General features: G+C 56.0%; 1 protein-coding gene across 1 annotated transcript; it reads left to right on the top strand.

Annotated features, from left to right (window-relative positions):
• Positions 1–24,993, top strand: LOC122682110 (plasmanylethanolamine desaturase). The gene is made up of 6 exons (XM_043884866.1): positions 1–243; positions 7,745–7,864; positions 18,922–19,013; positions 20,195–20,339; positions 21,746–21,958; positions 23,912–24,993. The coding sequence occupies exons 1-6, from the start codon at positions 120–122 to the stop codon at positions 24,031–24,033; spliced, it is 816 nt and encodes a 271-aa protein (XP_043740801.1). The 5' UTR covers positions 1–119; the 3' UTR covers positions 24,034–24,993.
• Positions 24,994–25,727: the final 734 nt, after the last annotated feature.

Below are 25,727 nucleotides of genomic sequence, written 5' to 3'. Positions count from 1 at the left end.
CGCGGCCGCACCCCGGGCCGGGCAGTCATTGGGCGGCGTGATCTCGCCGCGATTCCGCGGCCCTGCCGCCGCCGCCGCCGCCGCCAGCGGAGCGCACCGGGCTGGCCGGGCGAGGGGCCATGGCGGGCGCCGAAGATGGGCCGGGCCAGCAGCCGGAACTCGAAGACGATGAGGCGGCGTCCTGCCGGCGCTGGGGCGCGCAGCACGCCGGGGCCCGCGAGCTGGCCGCGCTCTACTCCCCAGGTAGGACCTCCGGGCCCCCCTCCCGGCCCGCAGCCACCAGCCAGCCTGAGCTGCGGGGCCGCGATCCCAGGTCCCCTGGATCGGAACCCCAGCCTCAGGCCCCGATGCAGAGCTCCAGCCGCTGCTCCTAACTTGCAAGTAGCGCCCCTAAGTCTGGGGACCCCACCCCAGCGCCCCTTCCAAGCGCAAACCAGAACCCCAGCCACGGGGCTTTCTGGATGCAAAGACAGCCCCCCAGATCAAGGAGCTGCCATATCAACTCCTCGGGCTACGGACAGCTCCCATCACGCTGTCGGATCCCAATCCTAGCCCGGGATCCCCGCGACCACGCCAAGACCACAAGCCGAAGGCACCCCCCTCAGCGACATGCACTGCCATCCCCAACCCCCCCCCCCCCGCCCCCGTAAGCGTCACACCCTATCCCAGGTTCCCCAGATACAGATTTCACACCCTAGGGCCCTGTCTGCCCCCCTCCCGGGTCCCTGGGCTGTAGTGGCTTCACCCCACAAATCTGAACATATCAGGTCTGCTCTGGGAACCTCAGCTCAGGGGGCCCCAGGCACCGAGTGCCCCAGACGCCCTTCCTCCAAAGCCCCATCCTCGACTTATAGCTTCAGCTTACAGACCCTCATCCCTCCGCCCGCACCCCCCGAATTAACTGTCACGCTGTATTTTGAAATTCTGGGTGGTAAGGGCCCTCCCTGCACACCTTCCAGTTTAACCTTTCTCTCAAAATTTAAGCCCCAGACCCAGCCATTTCCTCTCCCCCATGTAGATGTTTATATGAACCTCCTCCATAGGGACTTGGGGGTGTCCACAGACCAGACCACAAACTTAGAGACCCTGCTCTGCTTCTGCCCCCAGGACAAGGTCCCAGTGTCTTCCTGCTGGGCCTACCGTTTCTGCTCCAGCAAGCACCGACCTCCACCCCCTTCTCTGACTTCCACTTGAGCCTCACGAATCTCATTGCCAGGCCCCAGCAGAGCCAAGTGTCCCCAGGGGTTAAGGAATTGCCTTTGAGAACTCCAGAGTCAGGTGACTGGGAGGCCCCTGTGCTTGGGTGTCCAGCTCTCATCCAGCTTTATTTATTTGTTAAACATTCTGACATCTTTCCTTTTGCCCGTGGCAGAGGGACGGGGACACCACGCATAGACAGCCCTTGCCTGGGGTGAGAACGAGTCCACCACCACCTTTGGCTTTCCGCCCTGACTGACCAGGGTTTACATACCGTCTCTGCCATAGCTGTGTGTGTGACCTTGGGCCCTTTGCTTTCTCGTTGAGTCCTAGGTCACCAGAGGCCTTTCTGGATTTGCAGTTTCATGTTCTGAGTCTGGTTTGTGTTTTTTTTTTCATACCTAACTTGGGCACCTGGCCCATGATGCCATAGTGTCTTCAACCTGTTCCTGCAGCACCCAGCTTGTGGACCTAAAACCTCCTGTGCTCCCTGGGGCAGCCTGGACTTAGCATCCTGACTCCGCTTCTTAACTGTGTGACCTGGGCCAAGGGGCTGGCCCTCTCTGAGCCTCAGTTTCGTCACCTCTAAAATGGGTACATGATAAAGCTTATCTGTTCCTTAGTGTCACTGGGGAGGGGAAATGAGATCATCCATCTTGTGCTGTGCCTGGCATACAACGGGCAATCTCTATTATTAATGCAATAGCCCGACCTTTCCTGTGAGTCTTGGGGTACGCTGCCTCATCCCTGTGGTCCTCAGGCTCACCACCTGGAAATCCAGGGTAAGATTCAGAGGCCTCCTCCTTTGGTGTCCAGCTCCACCCACTCAAGTAAACCCTGCAGACATGGAAATCATAAGGGTGTTCTGAGCTGCCCCTGTGGACCCCCACTTCTCATTCCACCATGACTGCATCTTTGTCCACTTCTGGTTTCCCCAAGTGCCCTTCGCCGTCTGAAGGACAGCCCCTCAGGGATTTAAGGGTGCAGACAGTCTCCTGGTGCCCCAAACCTGCAATCAGAGGCCTTGTCTACTCCCGACTTGGAGTTTGGGTGGGGCAAGGGGAGTGCCTCGAGCGGGGAGTGAAGCAGAAAGACACTGGCTTCCCTAAATTCCACAGGCCTCCGTCTGCCTGCCTCTGTCCCTCGACCTTGGGGAAGCACCTCCATCTCTCTGGGCCTGGCCTATAAAGTAAGGAACCAGGCTGAATACATATTGAGCACTGGGACCCTTGTCCCAGTCCTTGTTCTAGGCCGTGGGGGAACAGTGGTGAACAAAACAGGGAAAACAGAGTTGGGCTTTCGTAAACCCAGTAAATAAGAGAAATAGCTTACTTGCCCAGTGGTGGCAAGTGCTGCGGAACAAATAGCCGAAAAGGGAGAAGTTGGGGACAGTCACATTTTAGGGGGGGCAGTTAAGGCCTCCCTGAGCAGGTGACATTTGAACCAAGACCAGAAGGGAGGGACGCCAGAAGATATTTGAGGAAGGATTGGTCCAGACCAGGGACACAGACGTAACAAGTGCAGAGGCCCTGAGGTCAGGAGCAAGTCTGAAGTGTTCGAGGGAGACTGAGGCGGCCCATGGGCTGGAGCAGAAGGAGCCAGGGCAGAGTCACAAAGGGTTCTGGGTTCCGGGACTGAATTCCTGAGATTCACGGGGCCAGAGGTAGGTTGGTACCGTGACAGCTGGCAGCAATAATCAGGCAGTTAACATAGCTGACATTTATTGGTCCCTGACTGTGTGCTGGGCGTTTCCTCCCTACGCTGTCATTTCAGCCTCCCTACAGTTGTCTCGGGGCATCCTGGTATTAACTCCATTTTACAGGGGAGGAAACCGAGACCCCTGTAGCCTCCTCATAGCCCACCCCCGCACACGTGCTCTTCCCAGCACTTGTCCTGCCTGGGACTCGGCTTGCTTCTGCCCACCAGAGGGGAAGGTCAGCCTTGCCAGGGACACCACATGTTTGGCTGGCCTGGAGTGGCTGCACCCTGTCCGTCTTTAAGACCTTCCCTGAGGCTTAGCAAAGAGTGATGGTCACGGTCACACAGAGTTAGCAGGGCCAGAACCTGAACACTGTTGGCGGGCGATCTGGCTTCCGTGTTCTGAATCTTCGCTATGGTGGTGAGCCTGCCCAGGGTGGGGGTGTGGGAGGGGGCCCGTGTTCCAGGGCGGCAGGGCAACATGCCCGCAGGGCTGGCACCAGACACGGTGGGCCTAGTGTCGGCTGGGAGCCGTGAGGGGTCTGATCGGGGCAGCTTAGGGTGAAGAGCCTCTGCCTGATCCCCTGGACCCTGAGAGTCTGCCCCGAGGACGCGCCTGGGGCCTGGGAGCCGTAGAGGGTCCAAGTGTGGGTTCTGCAGACCCTCTGCTAGGTGAGCTTTGGTGAAGGGTGGGCAGGCTGGGCAGGCCTACCCCAGCCTCACGGGCATGCCCGGAGGTGAGGCGGGTGTCCCGCTTCCTGTCAGGTACCAGCTGACCTCTGGCTATGTGGATACGCCAGCTCCAGGGGTGGATCTTGGCGGGTCCCCGGAGCCCCCCCGGCCTGTGGGACACAGGCACTCAGCGTGGGTGGGGGGTGCCGGGTGGGGGTCCTGGCCTGCTGTCCTGGAGCTGAGCTGGGCTCTGTCCCCAGAGGGCCTCCTGAGGCCCCTCCTGGCCAGGCTGGTCTGTCACACTCCTGGCCCGGCTTGTCTCCCTCGTTGCCGTGTCTGTCTCTCCCTCTCTGGCCACACTCGTTCTCTCCGTCTCCGTGTGTGTAGAGACCCCCGTCTCTTCCCGCCTCTTCTCCCTGCCTCTCACCTCTGTGTCTCTGATGCCGTTCTCCCCCGTCTGTATGTCTGTCTTCCTCTGCATCTCTCTGGGCCCTGCCTCCCCGCTACCTCCTGTCCCCCCACCTCCCTGAGGCCGAGGGTCTCCTAGTGGCCCCGGACCCACCTTAAGGGCAGATTCCAGGGCTCGTCTGACTGAAACCAGAAAAGCCGGGCCCGGTGCCAGGCCTCCGGCTGTGACCTGTCCCCAGGAAGGCAGAGGTGCCCCCCGCCCCGCCCCTGCCAGCCGGGCACAGCCACCACACGCCAGCTCGGCCCCTCCCCAGGCCAGAGGCATCACCTGTGTCCCTTGGCCCCGATCGTGGTCAAGCCAGGGGCTGGCTTAGGGAAACAAGGCCTGGCACTGTGCCAGGGGCGGCCCGAGCCCTCTCTCCGGAGGAAACGCCTTCCCCTCCCTGGCCTCAGCCTGCCCATCTGTGACGTGACACCATTTAGACCCCTTGACTGTGCAGTCCCAGCCCGGCTAACTGTCCATGTTGACTTTGGTGACTCTTGAGGGATTTCGGCCACCTCACCTCTCCAGGCCTAGTTTCCCCCTCTGAAGGTCGGGGCAGAGAGCCCCCAGCGTTTGGGGTACGGCAGGCCGCGCTGGCTGGGATCCTCCCTGGCAGTGTACCTGGTATGTAAGAGGTGCTCCGTGAATGCCGCTTGTTATGATAGATGTGTTTTTTCTGGGTCATAGTTGAGGCACTGTTCTGCAGAAGACTCCAGATCCCAGAGCCTAGAGAGACAGTTTAGATGGGAAAATATTCAGATTTCAGGACGTTGTCCGTGGCAAGGGGAGAGAGTTGGGCTACCTTTGGAATCAGGACAGCCCCAAACATCCAGGCTAAGGTATCCCACTTACAGGCACAGGATCCAAACCCAGCTCTTGGTTTTTACCTGCTGAGCCTCAGTTTCCTCATCCAAGCAGTGGGATCACACAGTTCCTCCCTCGAGGCACACAGACTTGAATGAAAGACTGTGCCTCAGGTTTGAAAACCCAGATGACTGCAGGGGCCTGGCCAGCACTCCACCAGGGGAAGCCCCCCAGGATGAGGCCGCAGGGAGGAGAGAGGGCTGGGGTGAGCCGGGAGCTCTGCCCCCATCTGAGGGGGGCTCAGACCTGGGGTGGCCAGAGCCTGTGTTCTTAAAGGAAGCAGGAAAATAGGAATTTAAGGTTTTTTTTTTTAAGTGCAGCTCCTTTTTGAAAAAAAAAAACAACTAAGAGCAAAATATGGCAGCGGGAGGGCCTTCCCTGGTATTACAGTGGGTAAGAATATGCCTGCCAGTGCAGGGGACGTGGGTTTGATCCCTGCTCCGGGAAGATCCCATGCGCCACAGGGCAGCTGAGCCCGCACCCCACAACCAGAGAAAGCCTGTGTGTCGCCAAGAAGACCCAGTGCAGCCGTTTGTTCTGTCGCTCAGTCGTGTCCGACTCTTTGCCACCCCACGGGCTGCAGCACCCCAGGCTTCCCTGTCCTTCACCACCTCCCAAGAGCTTGCTCAGACTTAGGTCCATTGAGTCAGTGATGCGAAGCCATCCAACCATCTCATGCTTAGAAAAGACCCTGGTGCTGGGAAAGACTGAAGTGCGGCCCTAGATAGGTAAATGAGATAAGACAGAGCGAGCGGGTCTGCAGAGTCTCTAGCGTGGCCTGCACCCTGTACCCACCTGGCGATTGGCCTGGTTATTGCTCCTGTCACTTAATCTCATTGCTGGCGCTGCAGGCTGGGGGCAGCAGATTATACTGAGGAATCTCCCGTCCCTGACCACTGGCCCTCCTGGCTTCCTGCTTCTCAGCCCCCCATCCTAGCCACAGACCAGAGCCACGAAAGGGAAAGCCCTTCAGGGTCGCGTCATGGTGACCCCAGGTGGGGCCACTGGGGTGGCAGGGCCCCGTGGTGCCAAGGAAGCAGCCCCTGACTGCGGAGTGGGCGGCGAGGGGCTTCTGCAACTGCCGCCGTGTGAAGCCTTGAGGATCCTGGCCCTGTCTGGGCCCCAAGGTCCCCATCTGTACAAGGGATGCGACCCTGGGCGTGTCCTCTGCCCACTCTGAGCCTTGGTCTTCTCACAGGGCGGAAGTTCTGGCTCTGGCTCGGAGCGCAGTCCGCTCTCTGCAGCCTGGACAAGGCCCGTTCTCTCTCTGAGCCCGTTCCCTGTCATGCAGTGCTTCAGTGAAGGGTTCCCAGAAGCATAGCCTGGCAGTTTTCCTCTAGGATCGCAGTTAGGAATTTGTTATTCCACAAGCATTTATTAAGCACCAACGCGTGCCGGGGCCCTGCTGTGCAAGGCAGGCACGTTCTAGGCCTCCTGAGCTGACATTGAGGGAGGGGAGGGGGGATGTTATGCAGGCAGAGTTTCTCATGATGGGCCCCGTGGTCAGGGATCCCAGGCATTAAAGGAGGAATCGTGGGTGGCTTCCTGGAGGTGGAGGTTGCACGGAGAGATCTGCAAGAGATTTGTCCTTGAGACCAGCTGCCTGAGAAAACTGTTCCTGGGGGCCATGTCACATGCTGTGTCGCCCATACGGTGTTTTTATTTCCTTTGGCGTTTTTAAATTTTAATTTATAATTATGAGATTTTTGCTGAAATATCGCATTCATAAGTTTTAAATTCAAAAGGAGGCGAAAAGACAGTCTTAACTCTACAGTTGTTTGTTTTTTCTCTTTTTTTACGTAAATGGATGTTTGGCACTTTGCTGTTTGCACTTACCAGTTTGTCCTGAATATCCAGTCCCTCCATCAGCCACATCGGAACAGTCACCCAGGCTTTTTGCCTGGCAACAGAAACACTGTAAACCAAATTAACTTGTCTGATTCCCCAGGCAGTGGACACTGAGGTTATTCTCAATGTTTCGATACGTTCAACAAAGCTGCAGTTGAGTGAAATCAGCCTGTCCCAGCCCACAGGATATTAAAAATACGTGCCAGAATTATAGAGGTGGTTTCACACCTGCATCCTGATTTCTGGCTCCTCTTGAGAATTAGAGGGTCTGACCTCCCTGGGCCCACACTCCCTGTCCTGGCAATAGTCAGCCAGTTAGTGCCTAGTGCTTTAGGAAGGGTACATGTGCCATGGTGTCCCACTCTCCCCACCCAGCCCAACTCACTGCTTCAAACCACCTGTCCAGCCCCTGGAGATGTTAAGAGCTTGAGACCCCCTCATCAGCCCTGTGGCTGGAGCCATGGAAGTGATAACCATGGTCAGTTTCTCCTGAATTCCTGACTCATTGCCTGGAGCCTCACTTGATGGACGTGGGGCAGGGTCTGAATGTGCATAATTAAAAGCTGTTTGTAGCACTTCCAAATAATTGCCTACCGGAAGGGGGCAGGTGATGGAATAATGAGAATTTTTAAAAAAAGAAGCTCATTAAGAGAGCCCGAAGGGGCCCACAAGACCAGCGTTCCGGTTCTGTCTGCCAAAGACTCAGCACGTGTAAGGCCAGCCTCGTGGGCAGCAGGCCTATGCGCAGAAGGGCTTGGTTTAACACAGCCGGCCTGGAGTATGTGACGTTGGACAGACCTGTTCCATTCTCTGGGCCTCAGTGACACTCTGTGAAATGGGCAGGCTGTCCCTGCATTCAGCCTGCAGTCTGCACTGCAGACTCATGGAACACAGTCAGAGAGCGCCCCCCCCCCCCCCCCCGCCCCCGCCGGGACCGCCCCGCCTGGCTCTGATCCTTGATCCCGCGGCCTTGGCCCGCCGCCCTGCACTCACTCTCGCCCCTTCTGCCCGCAGGCAAGCGCTTCCAGGAGTGGTGCTGTGTGGTCCTGTGCTTCAGCCTCATCGCCCACAACGTGGTCCACCTCCTGCTGTTGGCCCGCTGGGAGCAAACGCCCCTCGTGATGCTGGGCGTGGGTGAGTCCCCGCAGCCCCGCTGCCTGCCTCGGTTTCCCCAGGGGCCAGAGACCTACCTAGTGTCTGCGCCATTCTGATGGCGACTCACACACCCGTGTGTGTGTACATGCATGCACAGGAATGGGGTTCAGGCTGTGGGGACCCTGTCTCCCATCGCACAGAGGTGGCAGCTGTGTCCTTGCTTGACCCAGAGACCTGGGCTTCATCCTCAGTTCCTCCCCTCTGTCACTCCACATCCGCACCATCAGGAAGTCTCCTGGCTCTGCTTTCGAGTTGTATCCAGCATCCACCATCCCCTCCCTGGTCCAGCACCGTCCTCCGGCCTGGACTATGGCAGAAGCCTCCTCCGTGGCCTCCCCACCTCCACCTCAGCCCTCCACTGTCCACAGGCAGCCAGGAGGATCCCATAGGATCCCCCATGAGCTCACACCGATGACCTGTTGTCCCCGGTCTACTTAGAACAAAACACCAGCTCCTCAGCACCGCCTGGCCCCCATCCCTCCTGCCGTCACTTCCCTCCTCCCGTCGGCTCAGCCCGCTTCTGCCACACCAGCCTCCTCGCTGTGCCTCCCGGGCGCCGTTAGACATGAACTCTGCCCACGGAGCCCTGCGTGGCTCACTGCCTCTTCCCCCACAGGGAGCACCTCCCTCAGCAACAGCAGCCCTGCCGTGCACCCTGCACCCCACTCTGTCCTATGTTCTGTTTCTTCGTTTGTCCCCTGCCTCCCCCACTCACACATCCTCTCCCTGAGAGTCAGGACTTGTGCCTCTTTGCTGCTGTGTCCGCAGACGTGATGCCTCACACAGTAGGTGCTCTGTAAATACTCACCAAATCAGTGAGTGAATGAATGGATGCGCTGCACACGTTGGTGCCTGCCGAGTGGTTTCCATCAGCCAGTCCTCATGCGTCCACGGCCTGGGCGATGGGCACTGCCATCGTTGGCATCGTTATCCAGAGCAGGAGACCGAGCCTTAGAGTGGGGACCGGCTGGAGTCACCCCTCAAAACGGAGAGCACGACAGAGTTTCTGACTCGGGCCCTGGGGTGACGTCATTCCTTCCTGTCCGCACTCTGCCCCCTGCTCTCCCCTCTGACTCGAGTGCTTGTCTGTCCCCCCACCCAGGCTCGGCGGCCGCTGGGCCCTTGGTCCAGCCGGCCGGCCCCAAGTGTTCAGCTTCCACGGTCTCATTAAAAGCCTTCTGGCCACCCAGGCCAGTAGCACTCGGGCCTGCTAATTGAGCCATCAGTCTGCGGTAGGAGTGGGCATGTGCTGGGGGGCCGGACCAGCTGGAGGGAAGGAGGGTAACCCATTAGTGCTGAGGAGCCGGGCCCTGCCCACAGGAGCCAGGAATGCCCCCTCTGTCCAGGGGCTAGAAGGACCGGCACCCCCGGCCTCTCTGCCTCGGAGCAGCATGTGCAAGGGAGGGGTGTTGACAGCGTGAGCCCCGACACCCCATCTAGGGGTGATCACAAGCAGACCGCTACATCCTGGACTCACATCAGCTCTGGCACTCCCAGGCTCTGTGGCCTTGGGCAAGTGTCGTTACACCTCTGAGCCTCTATGCCACATCTGGAAAGGGAGGCTGCTCGTAGTTCCTGCTGGCTGGGGCCACTGTGAGGGCCAGATGCATCCCTGCTGAGAGAGCAGCGACTGGGTCGAGGTAGGGAGGGGGAACCGCCCAACATTTCCCTCCCTGGGGCCCAGAGCTTGCCTCTCAATGGTCAGTTTAACTGTGGATATTTCCTGAGACTACTGCATGCCAAGGGCTTCCCAGGTGGCACTAGTGGTAAAGAACCTGCCTGCCAATACAGGAGACCTAAGGGGCGCGGGTACGATTCCTGGGTCCGGAAGATCCCCTGCAGGAGGAAATGGCAACCCACTCCTGTGTTCTTGCCTGGGAAATTCCATGGACAGAGGAGCCTGGCGGGCTGCCGTCCATGAGGTTGCTAGAGTCGGACACGACTGAACGACTACACGACAACAAACACCACCATGTGTCAGGCCCCGCCCTGGGCTCTGACCTGTAGGTGGCAACAGGCGAGACAGCTTCGATCACGTGCTCTGGGGCCCGGGTGGTTTGCCTGTCGGGCAGCAGCGGGGTCTGGTTTGGTGTATCCAGACCTGCCCAGCTCCTACACCGCAGACTCCCTGAGCAAGGACTGTATGGCCTGCACTAGGAGGGAGAGCGTGTTCTCAGCGGCTGGCCCAATCTGGGCAAAGGACCCATGGCACTAGAGCCCCCGAGTGGGTTGAGTGAGCCAAGAGGTTGGGCACCCCGCATAGTCACCACCTCCCCCCACCCCACCCCCACTGGGGCCAGATCTTCCAGCCTTGGGGTCAGGAGATTTCTGCTTATCAGCTAAGCTCTTCCACCAAACACCTTTGCCTCTGGACTGATAACAGCCAACAATCCCCTGATAGCAGTATTTGCACAGTTCCTGATCGATTTAATTAGCCACCCTGATTTCTGTGTTGACACGCCGGAAGGAAGGGCACTGTGCCAGCCTACAGAAGCCACCTCTAGCCTGCTGCTATCTCCCAGGGGTTCTGGTGCCCCTGGCAGGCCCCAGAAAGCCAAGGAGCCAGAAGGCTTGAAAAGGTGCCCAGTTAATAAATACAGACAGATGATGCCATCCTGGGTGGCAAAGTCAAGATTGGCGGAAACTGGCAGGGAAGATGATAGGTAAGAGGTCAGGGATGGTCTCTCTGGAAAAGTAACGTTTGCACAGAGACCTGCAGGCAGTGAGGGAGCTGGGCAAGGGGTTCTCTCCGGGGTTCTCTCCAGGCAGAGTGAGCCCCAAACACTTGGAGAAGAGAAAGGAGGCCAGTGTGGCTGGAGAAGATGACCAAAGGAAAAGTAGTTCGGGGCAGCTCAGAGACCAGTGGGGACCAGCCGTGCGGGGCTTTAAAGGCTATGGTCTGACTTGGAGTTTTATTCTACAAGCCGTGAGAAGCCACTGGTGATTGTCCCCTTGGAGCCAGTTCAGTTCAGTTCAGTCGCTTAGTCGTGTCCGACTCTTTGCAACCCCATGAGCTGCAGCATGCCAGGCCTCCCTGTCCATCACCAACTCCCAGAGTTTACCCAAACTCATGTCCATTGAGTCAGTGATGCCATCCAACCATCTCATCCTCTGTTGTCCCCTTCTCCCGCCTTCAATCTTTCCCAGCATCAGGGTCTTTTTCAAGGAGTCAGTTCTTCGCATCAGGTGGCCAAAGTATTGGAGTTTCAGCTTCAACATCAGACCTTCCAATGAACACCCAGGACTGATCTTTAGGATGGACTGGTTGGATCTCCTTGCAGTCCAAGGGACTCTCAAGAGTCTTCTCCAACACCACAGTTCAAAAGCATCAATTCTTCAGCACTCAGCTTTCTTCACTGTCCAACTCTCACATCCATACATGACTACTGGAAAAACCATAGTCGACTAGATGGACCTTTGTTGGCAAAGTAATGTCTCTGCTTTTTAATATGCTGTCTAGGTTGGTCATAACTTTTCTTCCAAGGAGCAAGCATCTTTTAATTTCATCACTGCAGTCACCATCTGCAGTGATTTTGGAGCCCCCCAAAAATAAAGTCTGCCACTGTTTCCCCCATCTATTTTCCATGAAGTGATGGGACCGGATGCCATGATCTTAGTTTTCTGAATGTTGAGCTTTAAGCCAACTTTTTCACTCTCCTTTCACTTTCATCGAGAGGCTCTTTAGTAGTTCTTCACTTTCTGCCATAAGGGTGGTGTCATCTGCATGTCTGAGGTTATTGATTTTTCTGCCAGCAGTCTTGATTCCAGCTTGATTCCAATCTTGATTCCAGAAACGCTCCAGCCCAGCGTTTCTCATAATGTACTCTGCATATAAGTTAAATAAGCAGGGTGACAATATACAGCCTTGATGTACTCCTTTTCCTATCTGGAACCAGTCTGTTGTTCCATGTCCAGTTCTAACTGTTGCTTCCTGACCTGCATACAGGTTTCTCAGGAGAAAGGTCAGGTGGGTATTCCCATCTCTTTCAGAATTTTCCACAGTTTATTGTGATCCACACAGTCGAAGGCTTTGGGTAGTCAATAAAGCAGAAATAGATGTTTTTCTGGAACTCTCTTGCTTTTTCGATGATCCAGCGGATGTTGGCAATGGTTCCTCTGCCTTTCCTAAAACCAGCTTGAACATCTGGAAGTTCACAGTTCACATATTGCTGAAGTCTGGCTTGGAGAATGTTGAGCATCACTTTACTAGCGTGTGAGATGGGTGCAATTGTGCGGTAGTTTGAGCACTCTTTGGCATTGCCTTTCTTTGGGATTGGAATGAAAACTGACCTTTTCCCCTTGGAGCCGACATCATCTGATGCAGCAGGGAGGGCTGGAGGGGAGGCGAAGGTGGTGGTCCAGACCGCAGAAGGGCAGCGGAGGTGGTGAGAAGTCGTCAGAGCCGGGTGCGCTGTGAAGGGTGAGCTGCCAGAAGGTGCTGACAGGTTGGTTGTGGCGGTGAGAGGGAGAGGGGTCGGCAGCCTGAGGGGAGAGGCCGCCAACAGCCCGGAAGGAGCGGCCGCTGGAAGGCCTCCAGCAGGAAACCGGAACCGGAAATCCGGGAGTCCCGGGAGGAGAGACGCTGTTCGAAGCCCAGGTGCTGGCGGAGGGCCCCTGGGGCTGCTCTGTGAGAACAGAGTAGAGGCCTGGGACCCCCAGGGTTTCCAGGGCGGGAAGAGGAGGAAGAGCCAGCCAAGAGGGAAGATGGGGAGCCGGGCGGGGTCGCACAGACCTAGACGAAAAGGTGTTTCAGAAGACTTGGGGGTCAGCGAGGAACAGCCACCACGCAGAGCAGCAAGACGGGGCCACGAGGGGACCGTCGGCTTTGCCCGCCTGGAGGTCTTCAGCACAAGGACGGCGTTGGCCGCCGCGGATGAGTGACCCAGGAATGGCCGAGGGAGCCCTGAGCGGTTTGCTGCACTTGGGGAACGAGGAGGGAAAATGTGGGGGTGGTGAGCTGGTGCCCGAAGGAGGGAGTAGAAATTCCTGGCAGACAAAGGAGGGCGGGGGTTCCAGGCTGAAGGCACGGTGAGTGCAGAGGTCAGCAGTGAGTCAGTAGTCACAGGGCCTCGGGTCCGGTCGGTCGTGGCCGGCCTCACGGTCAGGAGTCTGCCCTGGAGGAGGAGCCTCCTGGAGGAGTCTCTGCTGGATTTGAGCCAAAAGGTGGTAAAGACAGGATTTGGCCCCAGGACCGGAGGGACCAGGGCTTCCCTGATGGCTCATCCGGGAAAGAATTCGCCTGCAGTGCAGGTTCAATCCCCTGGAGGAGGAAATGGCAAGGCACTCCAGTATTCTTGCCTGGAAAATCCCATGGACAGAGGAGCCTGGTGGGCTACAGTCCATGGGGTCACCGAGGGTCGGACACAGTTGAGCGACTAAACACACACACACAACACACGGTAGTGACCAGCCCTCAGTGGGGTCTGTTTCTGTCTCAGCCCTGTCTCCATACCAGGCCTCAGGGTGGGCGGGGCGGGGAAGTCCCAGCACGTGGCCTGTGGGGAAATGGAGGCTCCGGGGGCTGTCTCAGGGTCTCAGGGTGAGTCAGGGTAGCTGGGGTGAGTCATCATGGTCTCCTAGCCTGGCCCCGTATCCTGCAGGCAGGGTAGTGACCAGGCTCAGGCCTCCCCCAGGGTGAGCCAGCCACCAGGCGCTGGCACCAGCCCTGGGACAAAGAAGCTTCTGTGTGCCCGCCTCTGCCAGCCCTGCCCCCGTTAAAGAGGACTTGGGCAGCAGGCCTGGAGGCCTGGATTCGCTGCTCTGGAAATGGCCACGGCCTATAGAGCACAGAGCCATTTCCTCATGGCGGCGGGGACAGGACTCTCTCTCTCCAAAAATAATTCCTGGCATCTCCGTAAAGCCCATGTCCCTCCTCCCTGCTGGGCAGCCAGAAAAGGCCAGGGGCTGGTCACTAGACAGATGACACCACGGAGGCTCCGAGAGGGGAGCGGTGTTTAACTACTAACTGGCCACGTTGGGAGGACGCTTACTATGTCCCGAGGACCTGCAGTGTGTGCCCAGCGCTCCTTTGTGTGACTTTTTTCACCCCTGTGCACTGCAGCCCGCCAGGCTCCTCTGTCCATGGCATTTCCCAGGCAAGAATGCTGGAGTGGGTTGCCGTTTCCTTCTCCAGGGGATCTACCCGCCCCAGGGATGGAACCTGCGTCTCTTGTGTCTCCTGCACTGGCAGGCGGATTCTTGACCCCTGGTCACCTGGGAAGCCCTTAGGACCCGCATTCCCTTTTTATTAGCTGATGGTACTTAAGTGACATAAGTACTGTTCCTGTCTCAGATCTGGACGTGAAGGCTCAGCGTCGTCAGGAACAGCCCTCTCTCTGGTCTCTGCCCACCGACCAGCAGCCCTGACCTCTCCTTACCCTCCAGGTCTCACTTCTTCCTCTGGCAAGTGGGATGTGGTAGAGCCCATCACAGTGGACATGAAGTGAGATAGTACTCTTTTTTTTTTAATGGACTTCCTTTTTTAGGACAGCTTTAGATTTACAGGAAATGAGCAGATAGTACAGCAAGTTCACATACAAGCCCTGGCCCCAGCTCCCCCTTATTAGTACACCTCATATTAGTATCATATGTGTGTTACAATGAATGCACCAATATGCATACATTATTATGAAGTTAAGTCCATAGTTCATTCAGAGGTCCTTAAGTTTTTTTCAGCTTTTAAAATTTTTTTAGGTAACAGCTTTGTCGACATATCATTCACACAATATTTCGTTCGCCCATACAAAGTGCACAATTCAGTAGATTTTAGTAAATTTACCAAGTTACCTGATCATCACCACAGTCAACTTTAGAACTTGCATCACCCTGCAAAGAAGCCCTGTACCTCTTAGCCATTAAGTCCTAACCGATCTTTCTGTATCAGTAGATTCTCATAGTTTGGGTATCTCATGTAAATGGAACTATGTGGTCTCTTGGGTTTTTTTGTTTGGTTGGTTGTTGGTTGGTTGTTTCTTAACTTTTTGTTTTATGTTGGAGGATAGATAGCCAGTTGACAACGTTGTGATGGTTTCAGGAGCACAGCGGAGCGGCTCAGCCGAACGTACCATCCTCCTCCCCCACACTCCCCTCCCATCCCGGCTGCCACTCACTGACGGAGTCCCCTGTGCTGTGTGCAGTAGGTCCTTGCTGGTCATCCATTGTAAGGTAGCAGCATATACGGATGTCCTTAATTTGTAGTTACTGCCCTTTTTCTATCCCAGGATCCCATCCACGATCCCACATCACGTTTAGTTGTCATGTCCCTTGAGGTTCCTGAGCTGTGAGTGTCTTGGATCCTCCTTGTTTTCAGTGACCCGTACAGTTTGGAGGAGGGCTGGTGTCTTGTGGGATGCTCGTCTGCCGGGATTTGTCTAGTGTTTTTCTTAGTGGGCTGTGTGTCCTGGGGAGGAAGAGCCCAGAGGTCAAGTGCCATTTTCATCACCATCTATCGCAAGGATATGTACTATCAGCATGATTTGTCACCGTGACGTTGACCTTGACCACCGGGCTCAAGTGGTGTTTGTCAGGTTTCTCACCACCTCCCTTTCGTATTGTTACTCCCCTTGGAGAGAGGTCACTGCACAGCACATGTTTAATCTGTGGGGATTTATATACCCAATAATACACTTTTTTAACACCTTTGACAAAGGACCCAGCACACAGGAAGCACCCTAGTGTTAACTGTGGTTACAAAACATTTTTCTAATATGGTTTTTATTATCATTATCATCTGTAAGGAGTTTCTCAGGTGGTAAAAAACCTGCCTGCCAATGCAGGAGACATAAGAGACGCAGGTTTGATCCCTGAGCTGGGAAGATTTTCTGGAGGAGAGTATGGCAACCCACTCCAGTATCCTTGCCTGGAGAATCCCACGGATAGAGGAGCCTGGCGGGCTTCAGTCCGTGGGGTCGCAAAGAGTCGAACATGACTGAAGCGACTTACCACGCACACATCATCTGTAAGGATTAAGTGCTTAGGACGATTAAGGAGATGAGATCTGTAACCGGCTTAGGACTGGCCTTGGTACAGTTTAGGGATTAAGAGAGATAAAACATTTAAGGTGCTGGCACAGGGCCTGGTAACTATAAGTGCTCAATAAATATCAAGTAAAAATATATAAGGAAATGGGTGGGTAGATGGATAGGTAGGTAGATAGCTGATGTCTTTACCCAAAGAAGATGAGGGCATATGTCCTCACACAGGCTTGTGAATGGAAGTTCACAGGAGCTGAGTCATTCCAGCCCCAACCTGGAAACAGCCTCGTTGTACACCAGCAAAATGGATAAATGCACTGTGGTACATCCAGGTGGTGGAATACTGTTTGGCAATGAAAAGGATAAACTCCTGAGACAACCACATGGATGCCTCTAGAAGCATTACACTAGTGAAGGAAGCTAGACCCAAGAAAGCACATCCCATAAGGATCCATCTGCGTGAAGTTTCAGAATTGGCAAAACCAATGTATAATTATGGGAAGCAGGCTGGTGGTTGCATGGAACAAGGGTGAGGAGGGAAGCGGCGCCATGAGGGAGCCTGCTGGAGGGCTGTGTTCTCCTGAGGCAGCGTTAGTTCACGCTGACGGGATGGGGGCACCTCCGCTGACCCTTCGCTGGCAAAGTGAAGACGCTGAGGCCCAGAGCAGGCGAGGCGTTTGCCCACGGTCTTACAGCAGTGCCTCCGACTCTGGGTCTAGCTCCCCCAGCTTGGCCACAGTGCCGCCATCCCCTTGTGTAGACACAAGGCCGTGTGCACCCAGCATCCTGTGGTATGCAGCAGGGGCTCTGTTAATGCCCCTGGACCTCCTGAGGCGCAGTTTACGGGCATGAAAGGGTGCTGGGTTTGGAGACTGGTCGACGAACCTCTTCTCAAACCAGGTCCGCCCCTCAGGGTTCAACCCCCCTGAGCCCCTTGGCTCATCCAAGAAGTGGAGAAAATAAACGAGGCTGTCCCCTCAGATGGTGAGCAGTGCAAGCAAGGAGACGTGACCGAGAGCACCTGCCTGGGAGGACGGCTTTAGCCGGGGCTCCGTGATGTTTACTCTGAGCTAGAAGACGGAGGAGGAGCCAGCCCTTCAGGGGTCTCAGGGAGGGGGTGGGGTACCGGATAGAGGAGCAGCGAGCGCAAAAGCCCTGGGTTCCCAGCCTTCGCCAGCCCCTTCCCCAGCCCAGCCCGCCCCCCTGCACCGCCCCTGAGGAGCACGGCTGCCCAGGCCCGTGCACTGGCCTTAGAGCCCTGGCATGGCTTCCCCTCCCCAGCGCGGCCCCCAGGCAGTGTCACCCCTTCCTCACCCTGTCCTTTCTTTCTTTCTTTTATTTTCGGCTGTGCTGGGTCCTCACTGTTGTGCGCGGGCTTTCTCTAGTTGCGGCGAGCGGGGGCTACTCTCTGCTTGTGGCACCCAGGCTTCGTTGCCCTGCCATATGTGGGATCTTCGCAGACCAGGGACCGAACCCGTGTCCCCTGCACTGGCAGGCAGATTCCTCTCCACTGTACCACCTGGGAAATCCCCCTGCCGCTTATCTCTCTGTCCCAATGACATGAGCCCAGCCAATGTCCGATGCATCTCTGGCTCTAGCGCTGGGCACACAGTAGGTCCCTGCAGAATGCCGCCTTTATGGACTAAATGACTGAATAAAAGCAAAGATAACAATAGTATTGAGGGCTCCCTCTGCACTACAGACTGTACTTAGCGCCTCCCATCGACTCATTCAACGGATGTTTACCGACCCATATTGTGTGCAGAGAAGTGGGATGCAGCCATAAACAAAAAATGAAAATTCCTGACTTTGTGGAGCTGACATTTTTATAGGGGAAGACAGTAAACAGAAGTGAAGTCCAAGGTGATAGGTGCTTGGAGAAGAAGAGAGGAAATGCTGGGAGATGGGGGTGGTTACGGTTTTAGATCAGGTGTCCTCGGGGGACCTTTGAGGCAAAGATCTGAAGGAAGTGAGGGAGTGAGCTGTGTTACATTTTGGGAAGGAATGTTCCAGCAGGGTGAAGAGCAAGTGCAGAGACCCAGAGGCTTGTAAGGAGGTGTAAGGGAAGGGGAATATGCCAGTAGGGTTGAGACGCAGGCGGTGGGGAGCAGGATGGGGTGGTGCTGGGGTGTCACCTCGGGCAGTGGGCTGGCCACTCTGCCTTGGTTTCCCCATGTGGACAATGTCGTGGTACATCTACCGAGTTCTATTTGGACCCCAAGGTAGCTTAAGAGCCCAGGTCTGCCACTTGCCATGTGTGCGACCTTAGTCTAGTTACTTCTATCCTCCAAGCGTCAGTTTCCACCTCTATAAAGTAAAAATAAAGATGGTACCAGCTTCTGATAGATGGTGAGAATTCGTGAAGATCGAGCATGTCTGGCACTGAGAAAAAGTATTCAATAAACGATAGCTGCCGTGTTCTTTTTTAATCCTCCTCGTTCTCATCCGTCTGGAGGAAACGGGCGCAGAGAGGTTAAGGAACACGCCCAGTGTCACACAGCCGGCGAGTGACAGCTGGCTTGTGAGTCCAGGCGTAACAGCGCTTACCCTCTGGATATACTGAACCCTCGCGTGAGCAAGTGGTTTGGGGGGGACTCTGAGGGGTCTTTGTTCTGAAAAGGCTGCTGGGGGCCAAATGATCACATTGACAATTGGTAAAAGCTGGGTTGCGGGGGTGTGGCTTCTGTCTGGACCTCAGTTCCTTCTGGGCACCAAACCCCGGAATGACCTTGCCGTCTATCACCAGCAGCACTGGAGAAGAGTGGGGCGACTGTGGGTCCGAGAGAAGGGGTCAGCAGGCTCCTAGCGGGAAAGGCCGGGCAAGCTGAGCCCAGTATACTCTTCCAGGCTCACCTGGCCGGTGAGGCCCGCCTCTCCCTGGGGACGATCAAGTGAAGGGGCACAGACTGCAGCTCCATTCACAGGGAGCAAAGTGTCCCAAGGAGAGAAGGGAGCACCCTAACGTGAATGAGTGAGTGAGTGACTTCCTGAGTTGGGGCGGGGAGCGGGCAGGGACGTGCTCTTGTCCCCCCCACCTCCGGCTCACCCTCCTCTTGTCCACAGTGGCAGGGGCTCTGCTTGCTGACTTCCTGTCCGGCCTGGTGCACTGGGGAGCCGACACCTGGGGCTCCGTGGAGCTGCCAATCGTGGGGAAGGTGCGTATGTTGGCCCAGCCCTGAAGCCCAGCCTGTCTCCTCCAGGAGGAGGTGGGACTGTCTGACCTGGGCTGAGTCTCCTTTCCTCTCTGAGCCCATTTCCCTATCCGTAAGATAGGAACCGTGGTTCCAGCCTGACCCCGCCTCCCCCGCCTTCAAGACCAGAAAAGGAATCCCCTGGGATTTCCTGGACGCCAAAGCATCAGGCCTGGGACAGAGAGCTTTGATACATGTCCACCTCACTGGACCCCCTTGAACTTGGGGACCACACCACATCTTGTTCTCCTCTGCCTGCCCTGCTGCACCTCACTGTTCCTTTTCATTGAACTTTATCTGGTGTCAGTCAGATGTTTTGATTGCGACAGAAAATCTGGTACACACTTAACCACAGAAAGGTACTGATCTGTGAACTAAAACTTTTAGAAGCCAAGTAAGGGCGTGGTTGTGTCCAGTAGGACGAACAGACCGTATTCTCTGGACCCCGACCCTCTCCACGTCTGTGTCTGCTTTGCCCTCCGCTGGCTGTACTCTCACGCGGGCTCTCCCCTGGGAAGGTGGCCGGGATGGCCGTCCACTGCCTCGACGGCCGTCCTCCCAGCTCAGCGCTCCCCAGAGACCGCCCCCTTTCCCATAGTTAGGACCGCAGTCCCACAGCTCATCCCCATTGGCTTCACTTGGATCACGTGGCTGTCACACAGCCAGTCACTGTGGCCAGAGGAATGGGGCGCTCTGATTGGCTGGGCCAGCCGAGGAGGCAGCCTGATTGGAGCAGCTGGGACTAAGAGAAGAAGCAGAGGCTCTTACCAGAAGGAGGGATTGGATACTGGAAAGAAAGAAAGGGCCCAGCCTGTCAGTAGTGTAAGGGGCCTCCTCAATTGCCTCAGGGTAGGAGAGGAGGGTGGAGGTTGTCGCCAACCCCCTGTCCATAGCCCAGGTCCGGAGACTGAGGCCCATGGAAGGGCAGTACCAGCCGGAGGTCCCCACCAGGTCATTTCCATCCATCTTCTGCTAAAGCTGCTAGACCCAGAGCCTGAAGGCTGGAGGGACCCACAGCAGTGCTGTGCTGGGGCGGCATGCCAGAGACGAGGAGGCGCTCCCGCGCGGGGTGTATGTGCAGGAGGTCAGGGAGAGGGGCTGACTGGGCGGCTCTGTGCCCTCTCCCATCCCCCCACCTCACCCAGGCTTTCATCCGGCCGTTCCGGGAGCATCACATCGACCCAACAGCCATCACCCGGCACGACTTCATCGAGACCAACGGGGACAACTGCCTGCTGACGCTGCTGCCTCTGTTAAACATGGCCTACAAGTTCCGCACCAGGAGCCCAGGTAAGCATGCCGGCTGGGGCAGGGGGACCTCCAGGGAGCCCTCGGGGACAAGTGGATGCGCACCCGTCCCACGAGCCTCCCATAGCTCATGTGGCTGTTTGGCCCCTCAGTGTTATAAAAGTTTAGTTAGTTGCCCTCGTGTAAAGTTGGGATATTTGACATACAGATTTGTGTTTCCAGCTTCTCTTGAACAATCCGACCTGGGTCCTGGCTCCCACTTGGCTGCACTGGGCCGGAGCTGAGCTGTGGGGTCCCGCTTAGACAAGATGCACACTCTCCAGTTTGCTGCAGTCCCCACTGCTCCCTGCAGTCCTAACCTTCCCCCCACCTCCACCTTGTTCATTTGAATTCACCTGCCTGGCCCTGGGGGCTTCTGATCTTGCTGCCTGGGCTTAGTGGAAAGAGTATACATAGCCTGCAAACTCAATCCTGAGTTCAGAGCTCTGTCCTACCTGTTTGGGGAAGGAAACTTGTCCCAAGGCAAGTCCCATCACCTCTCTGAGCCTCATTGACCTTATTGCAGGAGAAGGTAGGGGAAGAGCCCTTCCTCTGAGCCAGGTCTTGTTCTAACAGCTTGACACCTTGCTGGTCTTCAGAGCAGCCCCCCATGGGGAGATGGGCCAAGTGTTTATGGTTCCCGCCCACATCCTCTCCCCTCTGCTCTTAGTGGTGGTGGCGGCCATGAGCTCCCTTCTGAGAACTGCCAGCACAGGTCCCGCCCCTCCCCTTGGGATAAGCCTGAAGTCAGTGACCCAAAAAGCCTGCAAAAGACCAGCCCCCTGCCTCTGAGTGGGACCGACTCTGTGGAGTCAGCATTTCAGAATCCACCCTCCGCCCCCCAGGATCAGGCTGAGACAAGACCCCCCCCCCCCCCCGCCCATCCCATCTTTGCTTAACTCTTCCCCTGCCCTGCCCTGCTTTCCTCACTCCTCTGGGTGTTTTTCAGAAGATTCCCCTCCCCAGTCAGATAAATCACATACACATGAGTCCTTGTCTCAGCGAGGCTCTGCTTCTAGGGAATCCGGACCAAGATTTATTCCCATTTCATTGATGAGGAAGTTGAGATGCAAAGAGGTAGAGTCGCTGACCCAAGTTCACACAGTCAAGAAATGTCAGAGCAGGGACCTGCTCCCAGCCCTGCCTCACTCCAAAGCCCGTATTCTCAACCATTACTTCTGCTTATTCCCATTCTGCCCACTGAGCAGAAGGGAAGACTGAGGCCAGAGGAGAGTCTGAGCCTGCCGGAGGCCGTGTGGAACATTAGGAGGAGGCCAGGGTGCCTGCTGTCCCGGGAAGTTTGCTGCCCAGGGGCAAGGGATGAGGGCCAGGCTGGCAGTGGGCCCCCGCCCTATGTGACAGCTATTTGGGGCCTGTGGACACCCACCCTCTCTCTCCCCACCCTGCAGAAGTCCTGGAGCAGCTGTACCCCTGGGAGTGCTTCGTCTTCTGCCTGATCATCTTTAGCACCTTCACCAACCAGATCCACAAGTGGTCGCACACGTACTTTGGGCTGCCGCGCTGGGTCATCTTCCTGCAAGACTGGCACGTCATCCTGCCCCGCAAACACCATCGCATCCATCATGTCTCCCCCCACGAGACCTACTTCTGCATCACCACAGGTGCATTCACAGGGTAGCAGGGGACGGGTTGCCCCCCCCGACTCCAACCGCCACTCCATCCTTAGGGTCGAGGCAGAGGTCACGGGGGAGGAGGCGCAGTCCTGGAGGAACTTTCTCTCAGAACACGCATAAAACAGACATACACGCACCCTCTTCATAGAGTTGTGATTCCAACCACCCATCATCTAGCAAATATTTACTGAGCACCTGCTATGTGAACAAAACACAAAAATCCCTACCTTTATGGCATTCTAAGAGGGGACATCCCAGGCAATGAGTACTACATCTGACAGTCCTAACTGCCAAGGAAGACGATAACACAGAAGGGGGTAGCAGACGGAAATAGGGAGCTCTGCCCCTATAAATGAGGTGGTCAGGGAAGGCCTCCTGGAGAAGGTGGCATTTGAACTGAGGGAGAGAGTCATGAGACCTGGAGGAAGAGCTCTCCAGGCGGCAGGAGCAATAGGTGAAGGAGGCAGGAAAACACTCGCCTGGTTTGTTTCAGGAGCAGCGAGGAGGCTGGTGTGCAGTGGGGGCCAGAAGGATAGGAGAGCTGGCAAAGTCCAGGTTTCAGAGACGCCATGGGGACAGACGAAGCAGGGTGAAGAGCAGAGAGTCAGGGGGAGCGGGGTGTGGCTGTTTATAAAGGAGATAGAAAACAGTGAGAGGGGCCCTGTGGATAAATAAGGACAGATCAGTCCAAGCAGAGGGCACAGCAAGCGCAAAGGCCCTGAGGCCAGAACATGCGCCCGGGAGCAGTCAGGAGGCCCACATGCCATGCGCAGTCAGGGAGCCAGTGCCAAGGAGGTGAGGCGAGCAGGTGTTCCGGGGCCCGCGGGTATCTTTTTAAGGTTAAGTACACCACGGCGCTGTTAAGTCAGGCCAACTTGGGTAACCTTCAGCTCCTCCATATGCAACTTTCAGAGGCTCACAAGCCTCCCTGGTTATCAGTTTTCTCATTCACAAGATGGGGCTCCAGCCACTCCTTCACGCACCACCTCCCAGGGCTGCAGTGTGAATGGTCAGATGGCAGATGCAAAGTGCCTGTCACATAGCGGGTACTCAGCAAGCTACGCCTACGGGTGTGGGAGCAGGAGTTCAGTTTTGCTTTGGTTTAGTTTGGTCAGGTATTTTGTAGGGATTTTTGTTTTTGCCTTTCTGAAAGCAGAACTGAGAGCCACAGATAATATTTTTTTGTACATCCTAAAGTCATGCTTTTTAGGAGCAGGTGGAGGGGTAAAATTTAGGCTGTTCAGGAGATCACTTAATTGTTCAGCCAGGGCTGGGATCAGTCTTGGTTTGGCCAGGTACTAACTGGGAGACTGCCCTCCAAGACAGTCTTCTCATGTGGAAAATGGGACTGATAACAATACCTAGTTCAAGCTTCAGGCAGGAGACTGTAATGCAGATTAAATAAGATTATGAGACTTATTTAATGGAAATAAGACTATTCACTTAGCACCTACCATGCCAGGCATCATCCTAGGCCCTGGGATCCAACAGGATCAACGGTGAAAGAACATGGGGTTCTGGTTGGAAGCTGGAGATCAAAACCAACACTACATAAGGAAGTGACAAATTAATGAGGATGGTTACAGGTAAAGAAATAAGGATGGGTGAAGGCCTAGAGGGCTGCTAAGTGGTAGTCAGGGAAGGCTTCCTGGAAGAGGTGGCAATTAGAGCCAAATGATAGGAAATACTGCCTCTGTGTCTGCCATATAGTAAGCGCTCAATAAGAAGGTGAGTGAAGGGTTGAAGGTATGTCTGAGCAGCCCCTCAGCCCATTGATGGGAAGACCCCATCCCCAGATTGCTTGGTCAGCCCTTTTCCCCTGCCCTCTGCAGACCAGTTCCTCCACTGCCCAAGGCAGGGCCAGCTGTCTCTCTCTGTGCTCTTTCTGTTGCTCTCCCATTCAACCCCTCCTCACTCCTCCCTGCCCTGTCTCTGCTGCAGGCTGGCTCAACTACCCTCTGGAGAAGATGGGCTTCTGGCGACGCCTGGAGGACATTATCCAGGCCCTGACAGGCGAGAAGCCTCGGGCAGATGACATGAAATGGGCGCAGAAGATCAAATAACTCCTCCAAGCCACCACCTCATTGCCAGCCTTCCCCAGCTCCCCCTAACTGAAGCCATCTGCCAAACTCCAGCCTCCTCGCGCTGGTCACTCCAGGTGGAGAGGACACCTCCTGGGCTGGGCCCGGGCACCTCCAGCCCACCCACCCCTCCTTGTGACACAATACTTGAGCCACTGATTTTTTTCATTTCCTTCTTTTCATTTTTCCTCCCTTGGCCCCTCCCTAGCCACCTGAGCTGCTCTGTCTGCCAAGCCTGACTCTGCAAAAAAAGAAAAAGAGCCCCGCCCTTTCAGCCATCCCCAGGGCTGAGGACAAGCTCACCGCCCCCCACACTCCCACCACCTCCTGCCCCACTGGGAGCCCTTCAGCGTGGCTGATATCGGGGCACTGAGTCATCTTACCTGTTGCTGTCTGTCTGCCCGCAGGGCTCTAGGAGCCCCCAGGCACAGCTGAGTGTCCCTGGACCGTCACCCTGCTGTGGCCCTGCAGACTGGACTCCGAAGGCCTGGGTGGACAGACAGCCCCAGTCACCACCTTCAGCCTAGCTTGGCCACCCAAGGGCGGCAAAGTGCAGCAGGGGTCTGGGGGCAGCCGGCCAGATGAAGCCAGAATTTCCTGATTGAGTCTGGGTTCCGCTGTCCCCCACCTTTCCCCCACCTGCCTGTGTGATTCCAGCCAGAGCTGACATTTCTAATCGGAGGATGTCTTCGAAGGGCACAGCCCCTGCAAAGGGTCTTGGTCACTGGAAAGAGACATGGTGTCCCCTCTGACTTGAGGGTATGTCAGAAGGAAGAGTGGGGCTTTTTTGTTTCGGTTATTTTTTTTTTTTAACGGTGCTTGCTTGTTTAATGTAAATAATAGAAGGCCTTAATATCTTTTCTGTAACACGGAGTAATATTTTAATGTCATGTTTTGGATGTACATAATATATTTATAACAAAGCAGCAAGAGTCTACTTAACCTGGGCTGCCTCCTGGTTCCTGATTGGCTAGGGGAGGGGAAGTAAGGAGGCTGGAGGGTGAGGCCCCACCCGCCCCTGTTCCCAGCTTCCCCCGCAGTCCTCTGCTAAGGATGGAGGCTTTGTCCCCCGAGACAGTCAATCAGTGTTGACATCTGCTCCAGACCCTTTTGGAACCGGGACCGTGATTCTGTGAGGCATTTTCACGTAGGAGGTCACGGTGACAGAGACATGGAGGCAGAGCCCTACCGAGGAGCTCCTCCTGCAAAGGCTTCCTGGCATCTGGTGCGTGCCAGGCTCTGGCCTGGACACCAGGCATGGAAATGAACCAACAAACAAGGACCTCCCCTGGAGGAGCTGACTTCCTGGGGAGAGACAATAAACATAAATAAATGCACACGGACATTCGGATGGTGATTTGTAAAGAAAATGAAACGCTTGGGATGACATTGGAAAAGGGTGAGGCTGCTTTGGCAGGTCAAGGAGGGCCTCTCTGAGCAGGTGACATTTGAGCTGAGACCTGGAGGAGGAGGTGGAGCCAGTTGGGGAAAGAACTGTGGGGAAAGCCCTCTTGGGCGGACAGTAGTGCCAAGGCCCTGAGGCAGGAACCCGCCTGGGGCTTTTTAAAGAATGTGGCTGGACTGGTGTGAGCAAGGGGACAGTGGAAGGTGAGATTTGAAAAATAGGGACCAACTATATGGATAGCCAAATGGGGAGACATTTTAAACAAGTATCT

This window comes from Cervus elaphus, chromosome 23 (genome assembly GCF_910594005.1).
Source record: "Cervus elaphus chromosome 23, mCerEla1.1, whole genome shotgun sequence".
Taxonomy (NCBI): Eukaryota; Metazoa; Chordata; class Mammalia; order Artiodactyla; family Cervidae; genus Cervus; species Cervus elaphus.
The sequence above is the reverse complement of the archived record's forward strand: the minus strand, read 5'-3'. Positions and strand labels throughout refer to the sequence as shown.

Bases quoted from the DNA above. Each gene is read 5' to 3' on its own strand.
- LOC122682110 (XM_043884866.1), top strand. From the start codon at position 120: ATGGCGGGCGCCGAAGATGGGCCGGGCCAGCAGCCGGAACTCGAAGAC. The intron at 19,014-20,194 runs GTGCGTATGTTG...CACCTCACCCAG, and splicing joins AGCTGCCAATCGTGGGGAAG to GCTTTCATCCGGCCGTTCCG. The intron at 20,340-21,745 runs GTAAGCATGCCG...CCCACCCTGCAG, and splicing joins GTTCCGCACCAGGAGCCCAG to AAGTCCTGGAGCAGCTGTAC.